Source organism: Uranotaenia lowii, chromosome 2 (genome assembly GCF_029784155.1).
Source record: "Uranotaenia lowii strain MFRU-FL chromosome 2, ASM2978415v1, whole genome shotgun sequence".
Lineage (NCBI taxonomy): Eukaryota > Metazoa > Arthropoda > Insecta > Diptera > Culicidae > Uranotaenia > Uranotaenia lowii.
The window spans coordinates 60,960,714-60,973,360 of record NC_073692.1 but is presented as its reverse complement, the minus strand read 5'-3'; the positions used below and the strand labels follow the sequence as shown (position 1 = coordinate 60,973,360).

General features: G+C 37.9%; 1 protein-coding gene across 1 annotated transcript in view; it reads left to right on the top strand.

Annotated features, from left to right (window-relative positions):
- Positions 1 to 7,078: 7,078 nt before the first annotated feature.
- The window catches only part of LOC129746968 (paxillin-like), a 254,444-nt gene continuing 248,875 nt past the window's right edge, over positions 7,079 to 12,647 (top strand). Inside the window, exon 1 of the mRNA XM_055740946.1 lies at positions 7,079 to 7,545. Coding sequence (XP_055596921.1) covers positions 7,533 to 7,545 — 13 coding nt within the window. The 5' untranslated portion in view covers positions 7,079 to 7,532. The remainder of the gene's footprint in view (positions 7,546 to 12,647) is intronic.

The following is a 12,647-nucleotide window of genomic DNA, read 5'->3' as shown; positions in this document are numbered from 1 at the left end:
ATTAACTTTATTCTTCCGACCTAGAAACTTGCATCAACTGCCCTCTCTTCTATCAGCTAAACCTCTCCCCCTCCTCGCCTCCAGTACAGGGGTAGGACACTTCACAAGCAAGGGATAAGACACAAGTTCTATTAAAGGTATAGCACCTATCTAGACCCTACAAACCCCCTCTTAGTTTTATTTGAATTTATTGTTAATGTGGAATGTAATCCATAAATTTAGCAGGTTCTGTTCGTGCACGCTTTGTACGCGTGCGCTGTTCTTCTGGTGATGATGAACCAGCTGATGTTTGTAGCTGTTGACTGTTTGGTTCCTCCGACTGTAGCGATTCTGCTGCTAATTGTTCATGTTGTGTAGGTTGGAGGTCGTCTTCCGGGTCAATCCGCTTGAGGTCAGCCACATTCCGTCGGTATTCCTTTCCATCATCCATTGAACGCACTGTTGTATCTGCACCTGTCCTCCTGATCACAACAAATTCTTCGGGAGCGAAAGTAGAACTCAGTTTATTCTCTTTGCGCATACGCTTCACCAAAACACGATCTCCAACCTTTATCTCACTTGCACGTGCTCGACGCTTCGCATCAGCTGCGACTCTTGCCTTTTCCTTTTGTAATTTATCGTGATCTCGTATATCTTCATCCATGTTAGAAATAAGCGGAATTTGTGGTAGCTTGGAGCGTATTCTTCGACCGAACAGTAATTCTGATGGTGATCGACCTGTTGTTGGATGCGGTGTGGCGTGATATGATAGCATATATTGACAAAGAACTTGCCTCCAGTTTTGGCCCAGCTCTTGCGCAATTCTCATCCTTTTCAGGATAGAACGATTCTGCCTCTCGACTTCCCCATTTTGTTGAGGCCATGGTATGGTATTAACTAGCCTGATGCCAAACTCCTCACAGAAGGATTTAAATTCCTCACAATTTCCGCTGAGCTGTGGACCATTGTCAGCTCGAATGGTAAGGGGCACTCCAAAACGACTAAAGATTTTAATCAACTCTTCGATTGTATGCTTCGTGGTGATTTGTTGCATTTCACAGACTTCTACATATCGGCTGTAGTAATCTACAACTACAAGCAACGTCTCCCCATTGGGTAGTGGTCCAAGAAAGTCTATCGCGACATCTTCCCATGGCCCGTTTGGTATCTCCTTTCTAACCATAGGTTGTGGAGGATCAGGAGTTGAAACTAAAAGACAACCGCGACATTTCTTAACAAACGCCTCCACCGCGATATCCATTTTGGGCCACCAAACTGCACCTCGAAGATGAGACTTCATCGTCCGGACTCCCAAATGTCCTTCATGAGCAATCTTGATAACCCTCTCACGCAACGAACTAGGTATGACAATTCTATCTGTGCGCAGTAGAACATCTCCGAACCGACACAGCTCATTGGAAATTACCCGGAACGATAGAGGTAGTTGGTCAATACACCCGTTGTCAATAGCTTTTAGGACTTCTTGGAGCTCCAGATCTTCCTTGGTTGCTTCTACAATTTCCTCCCATCGAAGAGCAGCGGAAGTTGCAGCCGATAAGGCAACTTGTTTAATAAAAAGTTCTTCCCTTGGATCAAAAGGAACTGGTGTTAAGGTACTCAACCGTGAAAGGACATCGGCTAGATTTTTCTCTCCCGAAATATGAGTCACCCAATAGTCGAAGGCTTGGAGTCGAAGAACCCAACGCTCTATTCTGGAGCATGGTCGGGATCTCACAGTAAATAAGTAAACCAACGCTTTACAATCGGTTAAAATATCAAGAGACTTCGAAGCACAAGTAACCACTCGGCTGTTCCCTTCCGCATCAGTTTGAAGCAATAATGCCCCAAGACCCGTCGGACTGGCGTCCGCCATCACTGTCGTTCTGTGATTTTGATTGAAAAACCCTAAACATAGAACCTCAGTCATTGCAGCTTTGATACTGTTGAATGAGCTCTGATGACGCGCAGACCATTCAAACTTCGAGTCTTTCTTAGTCAATAGACGAAGTGGCTCATCCAATGTTGCCAAATTTGGAATAAATTTGTTGAGGTAATTGGCTAGCCCTAAAAAGCTACGAACCACTGCTTCATTTTCCGGTCGCCGAAATGATCGAATGGTGTCCACCTTGCTGTCAGCAGGAGTAATGCCTTCAACGGTAATTTTATGACCCAAGAATACTATTTCGGTAGCCCGAAATACGCATTTCTCCCAATTTAATTCCACTCTGCGCTCATCAAATCGTTTTAGGACCTATTAATAATGTAATACGATAAACAAGAATTTTATTTTGAAACAAATTATGAAATAGTGCAAGAGAAACAAACATCATTTATTTCTAAATCTCTAATCGCTCAACATACCACGTTCAGTCGTGTATCGTGCTCCTCTCGCCCGTTGCCTTCAACGATAACATCGTCCAGGTACCAGTACGTTCCTTCGCAACCCGCTAAGATCTGGTCCATCACTTTCTGGAACAGCTCCGGCGCGGTGACAAGGCCAAAGGGAAGTCGTTTGAAACGAAATAGCCCTTTGTTGGTGATGAAAACAGTGACGTCACGTGACTCTTCCGCTAGCTCGACTTGTAGAAACGCTTCCTTGATGTCCAACTTACTCCAGTACTTTCCCCTTCCTAGCCTTGCAAGGTGCTCGTCGACGACGGGCATCGGGTGTCTCTCCCGAAGAACCGCTTCATTGACGCGACGGAGGTCCAGGCAAATCCTAGGTTCTCCATTGGACTTACCGACGACAACGAGAGGAGACACCCAAGATGCTGGCCCTTGCTTTACCTCGATTATATCTTTAACGAGTAGCTGCTCCAACTTCCGGTTGACAGCCTCTTCAAGCGGTATTGGGATTCGCCGAATGGGTTGGAAAACTGGCTTTACAGTCGGATCCATATGGATTTGCACTTGGATATCTTTGATCTTAGAGAATGGTTTTGTATCACTCGAAACCTGGTACGCATCCAATCCAACCTTGAGGAGTCCCAACTGTTTGGAAGTACTGTCGCCGAGTAAAGACCGCTGTCCTCCTTTGATGACATAAAACTCTGCCTCGACCGAACTATTTCCAGCTTTAACATTTGCTACAAATGTTCCGATGATAGGCAAAGGCGAGTCGTTTGCATAGCCTTTGAGGATTCGGGAGCTACCTTTGATACATTTGCGTACGACGACCTTGGCTTGTTTCAACCGTTCCCATTCTGAATCCGGAATAAGGTTGGCATCCGATCCCGAATCAACAAGTAGATCCACATCGACACCACCAATTTCACACGTGATAACATTGGTGTTGCTCCCCGAATAGAATGTATAGTAAGTTTTATTCGACTCTGGCTGCTCTGAGTGTCCTTTATTTAACTGAGTGTGTACGCTTGTTTCCTCTTCTACAGCACGAATTAGATTTTTCTCTGTCGGAATTGGCTTCTTCGAGTTACGCAAACGGCAACAAGACTCATAATGTCCAGAAAGTTTACACCTACGACACTCGATGTTTCGTGCTGGGCATCTCCTGTCAGTAGAGATGTGGTCGCGCCGGCCGTTAAACTACTTTAAATCGTGTTGTACTTCTCGTGGCTTAGGATTGCGTTCTTTGCCAGATGCAGCGGTAATTTTGTACGCATGATGTCCAACAGAATTCTCCTTTGGCTTTCCGTTTAAGTCCCTCACTTGTACTTCGATACTCTCCAAAGCTACACCTAGAGATTCTATCTCTGTAAGTGAACGATCTTGCTGTAAGATGCGACGGCGTAATTCCACAGACGAACAACCCTCAATTATCGCATCCGTAAGAAATATTTCTGTTAAAACATCTCTGACCTCGATCGAATACTTATCAAAGCCACAATCTGAAGCTTGCTGCCGTAATCGCAACGTAAAGTCAGAGAATCTTTCTCCGTCTTTTTGCTTCATTTGCCTTAACTTGTGACGTTCAAGACAATCCTGCCGGCACGGTTGAAAAAATGCATCAAGTGCATTGATAGCGACGTCATACCATTGCTTTTCCACCGAAACCAGAGGAAAATTCTCACGACCCGGAAGGTTATAAAAAACACGTTGGAGTTGAGGTCCTCCCAAGTGAAGAAGCTTGGCTCGTTTCTTCTTCTGATCCTCGATATCGTAGGCTTCGAAATAGCACTCTAAAGCGCCCTTCCAGATCCTCCATTTATTATACAAACGATGTTTTTCAATATCATCGCAACGAAATTGCTGCACTGGCCGGCTATCATCTACCTGTAATGAACGTTTACATAAATTTCTGCCAGTTACTTACTTCATAATATTTGTGTTTATTTTCCACTCATAGTAACAATAATCAATTTGTGAATAAATACACAAAATATCCAATATAGTTTTCGTCATTATTTATTTCCCAACATAAAAGAAAACAGCCTTCTCAAATTATTGATATTCCGACCCAGAACTCGGTAACCGATCCCGTGATCATAGCACTGATCACCTCCTATAGCAACTACTATAGGCACTTGCCCTGGTCAAACTAATGCTCAACACATAACAACGATATTTGCTCAGATTGCTACTCAGCTACACGGCTGCAATCCGTCTATAACGACTGCCATAGACACAAACTACTCAACTTCACTAAACCTTCAGGCATTATGTGTAAAGTGTGTACTTCTCCCGTGGTCTAAAAAATTAACCACCTCCTGTAGCAAACAGCCACAGGTACATCTCATCAGTTGACCCCTGATCAACACACTGATCAGCTCCTATAACAACTGCTCTAGGCACATACCCACATATTTTTTTTCTTTTTTTTTTCAATTTAGCAGCAAAATTTATTCCATCGCTTACCCACTTTCCTATTTTCTTCACTGGTTAAATGCAATCGACAACAATTTATCCTTGTTTCAATAAATCAGCACTTCCCGGTTTACGCACCTCAATCTCAAAATAAACACAACATATCCGTCTTTGTTTATTAATTTAACAGCTCGCACAACATAGCTCTCCGAATGGATACATTCCCATTGACACCTCAGCGGCAGCATCGATTGAGCACTGTTCTTTTCTTGCTCTCCCCCATTCGTCAAGTTCGTCGTGCAGTCTCTATCACTACATGCTCTCATTCCAGAAAACCCATGCATGTCTCCGCCATTTTGTCCAAATCATCCTTGCATCGTGAATTAAATTTTCCAAGCAATTACCCATAATTTTGCCTGAATTCACACTTACCATTGTTAATCCTCGTCGCCAAAATTGGGGGGGATGTTTCGGAACCAACAGAATGGATTTTACACTTACTTACAGCACAGAATTAACTTTATTCTTCCGACCTAGAAACTTGCATCAGCTGCCCTCTCTTCTATCAGCTAAACCTCTCCCCCTCCTCGCCTCCAGTACAGGGGTAGGACACTTCACAAGCAAGGGATAAGACACAAGTTCTATTAAAGGTATAGCACCTATCTAGACCCTACAGCTGGAGAACGCTGCTGTTTAGAATAAGTTTAGCGTTTTAGTACAATGCTGTCACTGACGCACCGCACTATTGTGGTGGCTCAAACGGAAAATGGTATCCCCAAAATGAAGTGTCAACGCGACGTCCGACGGGCTATTGTGGCGGGCGCCTTTATTCTGAAACTAGCGAATAGCAGAAAACGTTTCTTTATGGAAATTTCCACCTGTTGGCTAATTCAGTACGAGTTTACAAACATTTGGCGGTAAAACTGTGCTGCCTGATAGAGCAATAGTACTTTTTTTTTTTCGATTATAGTTGTTTTAACATCTTTTATGGCATTCGCGACTTTATATCAACGTTGCAGTAGTTGGCGGACAGTTATTGAAAAACTTATCCGGTACAACTGTGTTCGATGTTTTACTCTTGGGCTCGAACTCACGGACATCGGCCAGAAGGCAACTGACTTGCCAACTGAGCTATATCACAGGCCCCAGAAATCTAGCGTAACATTTCAAAAGGGCGAAACTGCCAAATGTAAACAAATCGAGTTAACGGTCATTTCTGATGTACGCGGCTGCACTTTACCTTATTAGCGCGGTTACATCTTAAAATCACTTAAAACTTTCAAAAAAATAATAAAATTCAATTGGGCGAAACTTCCTGTTGATGCATTTTCGTTGGAACGTGAAGTTACGTCCATTCAAAATGGGGTTAATTTTTCTATTCGTGTAGGCCAATAGACGTAACTGAGTTGACCGAGTTGGACAAAACGGCCTAATTAGTTTATGGGTGTAGGACCAATGGGCGAAACTTCAAAACCAAAACAAAAACGGCCGATTGATTGGGCGAAACTTGCAGGCGTAACTGAAATCGAAAACACAAAAAGGCGAAACTCGAAAATCTCTGAAATTTTGTGAAAAAAGTTAAAGATTTTGATAACCAACGAACAATAAGTGAATATAATGCACATTTTTTGATTTTGTTGAACAAAAAGTGGTCGATTTTTTAAATAGGATTTAATTAGATGTTCCGAAATTTCAAACGCGTTTTTCTCGTTTTGAGCTAACTGCTAGTTTCGTCTTTTTTAAATGTTACGCGAGAAATAGTACTGTTTGCAGGAAATAACAAAGCTTTTTCTAAATTCGGAAAAGCAGCTCTGAATGTGAATTATTATTCTAAATCTGAATCCTCAATCTCTGAATCTAGATTCTATTTGAATCTGGATTCCTGATCTGAACCTGAATTCTTCAACTAGTTTCTTGATCTGATTTTTATTCCCGATACTTTAGTTGCGATTTTATGGAAATAAAATGAACAGACCACGTCATTAAATTTGTTTACATTTCTGAAGTCCCTCGGCTCCCGTTGTTTTGGAGTTTTCCTGCTTTTCAAAGTTTTAAGACTACACTGTGGAGTTGCATTAATTTATAACCAACATCGAAAGTGTTTCAATAAACGTGTACGTCTCATTTTCGCCCGAAACTCACCGACTCACTGAATGAGATGCAAGTTCACCCACTTCGAAATCCAATAAGAATGAGCAAATGAGAACGCCTCACCGGCCTTTTTTTCTCAGTTCACTCATCGCTCACGAAGATGTTGCGAATGTGATCCGAGAAATGGAACGTCAAAATTGTGATACAAAATAGAAAAAAAATAGGCAACGCAGAAAACGTTTGGTGGTTGGTCGAATTTGTTGAATTCCTATCGCGTTTGCAGTTGTTTCTCGGGTGGTTTATGTTTTGATTTTCATGTTTAGTGCGCTCAAAGAAAATAATATTGTTCGTAATAAGTGGCGTTGAATGCTTCCGCATCTGAAGCGAAGATCGGGCCTTCGCATTATCAGTAAAGTGTTTCGTGTCGCGTAGTTGAGATCGAGAATCGTAAACGCATTCTAGGTGCCGTGATTGGAATATTATTGTTCCACTGTGCAAAGTGCATCGATCGTGTTGTCTGGAATCTTCCAGGATGCAATAAAGTTTTGTTAAAAAAAATTGTGCTTAAATTTTAATACAGTGATTGTTTGCAAAGTGAATTGGGGTCATTGTGGTTTTGGCTTTAGTGAGAATTTGTATATTTAGTACAACACAACAAGCTGAAAATTTTATAGGAAGAATAATATATTCCGGGAGTCATGGATGATTTGGGTGAGTACCGAGTATTTTTTATCCTTTAGATTTTCACTAGAAAATATAAATTGTTAACACAAACTAACGAAACTACACTATACCATGTGCCTTCTAAATCCTTAAAATCATTTTAAGTACTTAAAACCTTCGAAGATGACATTGAAATGTATTTATCTTTTTATCATATTTCTACTATTACTGTTAGATAAATTTTCGTCGAAATGAAAATAAATGATAAATGGTAATGATACCTCAATCATGCCTAGTTTTGCTATGCGTACAATTGCTGGTAACGGTTGAAATCCAAGTTTGTTTTCAATTCGATATAAATTTTGGCAACTAAATAAACCTTAATTTTCATTGATATCAAATCATGCTATCATTTTGATCTAACTTTTCTGCTCTATGGAAATGAATGAAACCTTTAATGATGCCTTAGTTAGCTATCAAAGGAAAATCAACATCTTATAGTGCTATCATTTAGCTATCAATACTTTGATTTCGTTCTGCCATATTTTTTTCAAAATATTGATGCTTTTATGAAACCTCATTTTGTCATCGAAAGAAGTATGACACTAAATTATGCTATCATTTTGATTTTGATACCCCTTTTTGGTAACTGTTTGCTATGAATTCTGGCATGAAAGTCTACTCGGGCAGCCTTTTTTCCGAATCATGTTTTTTCCGGATTTTTTTCCTAGACTTTAAATCTAAAACTATAAATTTTGAACAAATCGGTTGAGAAACAAGAGAGATATACTGCCCATTTATACTGCCTCATTTTCTTACAACAATTTCCTTCAATTGTATACTCTTGAGCTGAATTTTGGTCATGGGCTTTACACTCCCCTTTTTCCACCCATTTGGTCTTGTTGAACAAAATTTGAGATAGTTTGAAATATTTGAAAATAAGATAAGAAATAAAAGTTTTTAACAAACAAACAAGCCTAGTCCCCTAAATTTACCCGCACTACGCTTTTCCGTGTTTGCTTCTTTTTCCGTTCTATTAAGTATTCGCTGTATTAAGTATTCTAAACTTACATTTCAAAATCACACTCATCTACTTTACAATCAAAGTAGTCCCTTACCATTCAAACGCAAAACACGTGGAGACAAAACAAAACAAGCAATTTTCATTTTCCCATAGTTTCCCATCATTTGGCTTCGTTCACAGTTGAAGAACACACTCCTTGTTCAATTATTTTCTGATCGTTAACTTCCCAAAATCTCCCAGATCGACACTTATTTTCTAACACCCAACAAGGTGTAAACCATTAGCATTCAGATCGAAATAAACTAGCATGTAGCTGAAGAAACTAGAGATTTTGAAGAATAATAACAAAACTGAACCGCTGCGGCCGAATCTATGCTAAATGAAAAGAACTATAAAACGAAATATCCTCGTTTTTGACCGCATCCTTTAACATCATCTTGTGATGATCACTCCCGGCTATCCTATGGTAATGTTTTCCTTAAACCCCGTCTATATTTTCACTTGAAAAACAATAAATTTAATAAAATTATACGAGCGCTGAAAAAACACGTACGTTTCATTTGGATCAACGCCTACTTCCCTCGAAAAATTTGTGCATTTTTACGAAAAAAAAAAACTGTAAAATGTTACAAAGAAATTAGAAATTTAAAAGGTTTTCTGTTAATGATCAATTTTCTCGATGACTGCTAGTAATATTGACTTCTGAGAAAAAGTTACAGGTTTTCTTTTTGATTTTTTATCAGATCTACGGAAATAAAGAAATATGACTAAATTTGAAAGGATTTTTTTTTAACTAAAGTGAATCGTAGATATTTTTGAGAATAATATCAAGGTGGCCAGCAAACCGGGAAAACCGGAAAAAATCGAGGATTGAAAATTGCACCGGGAAAACCGGGAAATAACCGGGAATTGGACATCAAAACCGGGAAAAAAACCTCATGCAGTGCAAATCACTTTTTCTATATAAATGCTACGTATAAAAAAGGATAAAGTTAATCAGTAAGTAAATTTTTTTTTTTTAATTTGACATAGACGTTAATTGTATTTCTTTGATGAAAATACGAAATGGGAAAAGTTTACGCGTGTTTCCATCCTTCAATGTTCGCTTTTCCACCGAATGTTAGAAATAAAAGCCAGAATTGTTTAAAATTCTAATGTCAGAATCAAAAGAAAAAATTGATTAAAAATTCAGGCTCAGTATGATATTTCAAATTTTAATTCTGAATACAAATTGGATTCAGCACTTAGAGAAGATGACCATCGGTTAAATGAGTTCAACTACTTTAATGCAGATTTGTTCGATGTTTTCATAGCTTAACTACAAATTTGATACTTTCAGAGATTTTTTGAAAATCGGCAGATTTAAAGACCATTTAAAAAAAAAATCAGGACAATTCGAAAGTTTTTCTAAACGGTCCTCCGGAAATCAGGACAAATAATTAAAAATCGGGACACCTGGCATCTCTGATCAAAGCGAATAAAATCACAGTGTAATACTTCCATTTCTGTCGCCAGCTGGCGCTATTCGTTTTGTCGTTAAGTGGTGTGTATTGGTTAAATTATTTCTGAAATATGGCAAAAAAAAAATTATAAACCAATCAAAAAAAGTGCGAAGTGGATCAAAAACATGATATAAAGAATGACTAAAAATGATCGGAAATTGACTAAAAATTTATAACAGTACCTACTGTTTATGCAGTAATGAGTGAAAAAGAAAGTTGAGAAAAAAATCGTTTGATTTTGGCAACACCAAAATGGGTCTGTATATAGTGAACGGGACCATCGACTCTAAATAGCTAGCTAGCTACTAATACTAAATGAAAATGATGAAAAAAGATAACAAAAAAAAACAAAGTACAGCTTTACATAAAAAAAACAAAGTACAGCTTGACATAACAAGCATCTATAATATAAAACTAACTTAAACAAGATAAACATGACAAAACTCGATGATTGAAAATAAAACTTTATCGAACAAAGGCAAACAAGAAAAATAATAAGATAGGACCATATTATACAGGATGAAACAAGGTTTAAACAAAAAAAAAACAAGATAAACAAGACAAAACAAAGTCATCCAACATAAAAATAAGACAAAACACATATAAATAAACAAATAAACATATAAAGAAACAAGATGAGATAAGCTGAATAATGCTGAAACAAGACATGACATTAAAAATTTAGATAAATCATCCCAAAAGAAAAAAAAAACTTCAATTATAGAAAAAAAAACTACACGAAAATAAAATAGTTAAAACAAGATTTAATGCAACATTGAAAGGCATCCAAAAATAACAAGTAAAAACTTTATTGGAAAAAACAAGCATTTAGAAATAAACGGAAGCCGCCATTTTTGTTTCATTTTGTTTTACTTTTTCTATCATTAAATTTTCATTTTCCTAGATAAGTCTTGTTAATCTTGTTTTTTCTCGCTTTGTATTATTTTATCTTCTTAAGTATGTTTAACATTGTTTGAACTTGTTTCGTCTGCTTGAATATTGTTTTATTATGTTCTATTTGGTTTCGTCTTGTTAACTTTGAACATTGTTTTATCAACCATCGTGTTTTTTCAATGTTTTTGGTTGTTTTAACCTGTTCCATTTTGTTTAATTTGGAAAAAAATCGTTTTATTTTGTTTCATGATGTTCTGTTAGGCATTTTCTAGTGTTCTATTGTTTTGTATTATATCATATTGTTCTTTTTTAACCCTTATTTTTCATTTTGTTTTATCTGGTTTTGTCTTCTTTTACCTTGTTTTATTTGGTACGTCAAGTTTGTCACTTTTTTTTTTCAATTTATTCGATATTGACTTATCTTGTTTTGGTTTGATTTATCATGATGAATCTTGTTCAAATCAGTTTCCTCCAAACGCATCTTAATCTTACTAGCTTTGTTTTGCCTTGTTTTACTTTATTTGATCTTGTTTTTAAGCCGCCATCTTTGATTTTAAGATGGCGTCAGAAAAAAGGATTCACTTTCTACTGGTTCTGCCCTTGAACCCAATAATAATATTGTTGGTAGTTTCATGAGATTTTCAGTGATTAACAGTATTTTAAAGTTCAGCGGAAGTCACCATCTTGGGCTTCAAGATAGCGTCTTAAAGCGAAATTTGACTTCTTCTAGTTTAGCCCTTTACCCCATACCCATATTTTGGGGATTTCAGGTGATTTTTATTCATTTACAGCATTTGAAGGTGCAGCGAAAGCCGCTATCTTGGATTGAATGATAGCGTCTGATAGAGAATTTGGACTTGAACTGATTTAGCCATTCCACCCAATACCTATTTGTGGGTATTTCATGTGATTTTCAGTGATTAAAATCATTTTAGTGTTTAGTGGAAGCTGCCGTTTTGGATTTGAGATTTTGGAAGATGGCGTCAGATAGCGAAATTTGACGTCTGCTAATTTAGACCCATATTTTGGAGGTTTCATGCGATTTGAGGTCATTTACACTATTTTAAAGTTCAGCGGAAGCCGCCATCCATTTGACGAGGCACAACTATTTTAAGCGAGGGATTGCAGTGGAGAGAGAATTCTTTGCATTTGGAACGATAATGATCAAAATTCCACAACTGCTTAACAAATCTAAAGCCTAGTCCACACTAGGAGACGGTTCGTCTCGAGACGATCTCAGCGTCTCCCATTTTCTTCGGGAGACACTGAGACCGTCTCAGGTTCCAACAACAACAACAGACAACAAAGTTCGTCTCATAACAAAAATCGCAGTTCATGTTGCCTAGTGTCGACTAGGCTTAACAAATCGCAACAATTTGCAACAATTAGCACGTTTTCACTCTCTCAGAGCACCGGTTTCTCTCATTTTAACTTAAACCTTCTAATTCTCTTTACCAAATTGCAACAAATTACCACAAATTCAATCATTGGATGCAAGATTTTTTTGATCATTGACGATGATTCTCAGTTTATCTCAGTCCCCTGATTTTAAGATTCTATTTCATACACATTTTACCTGAAATCTTGACTGGCAGTAGAAAATATGCTTATAATATGGTTAAAACATTGGTGTTTTGGCTATTAATTTTACCAGATCATATCTCAATAATGCAATTATCATTCATCAACCATCAAGGTTGTTGGAAAAAATAAAAAAAAAAAACTCCGAG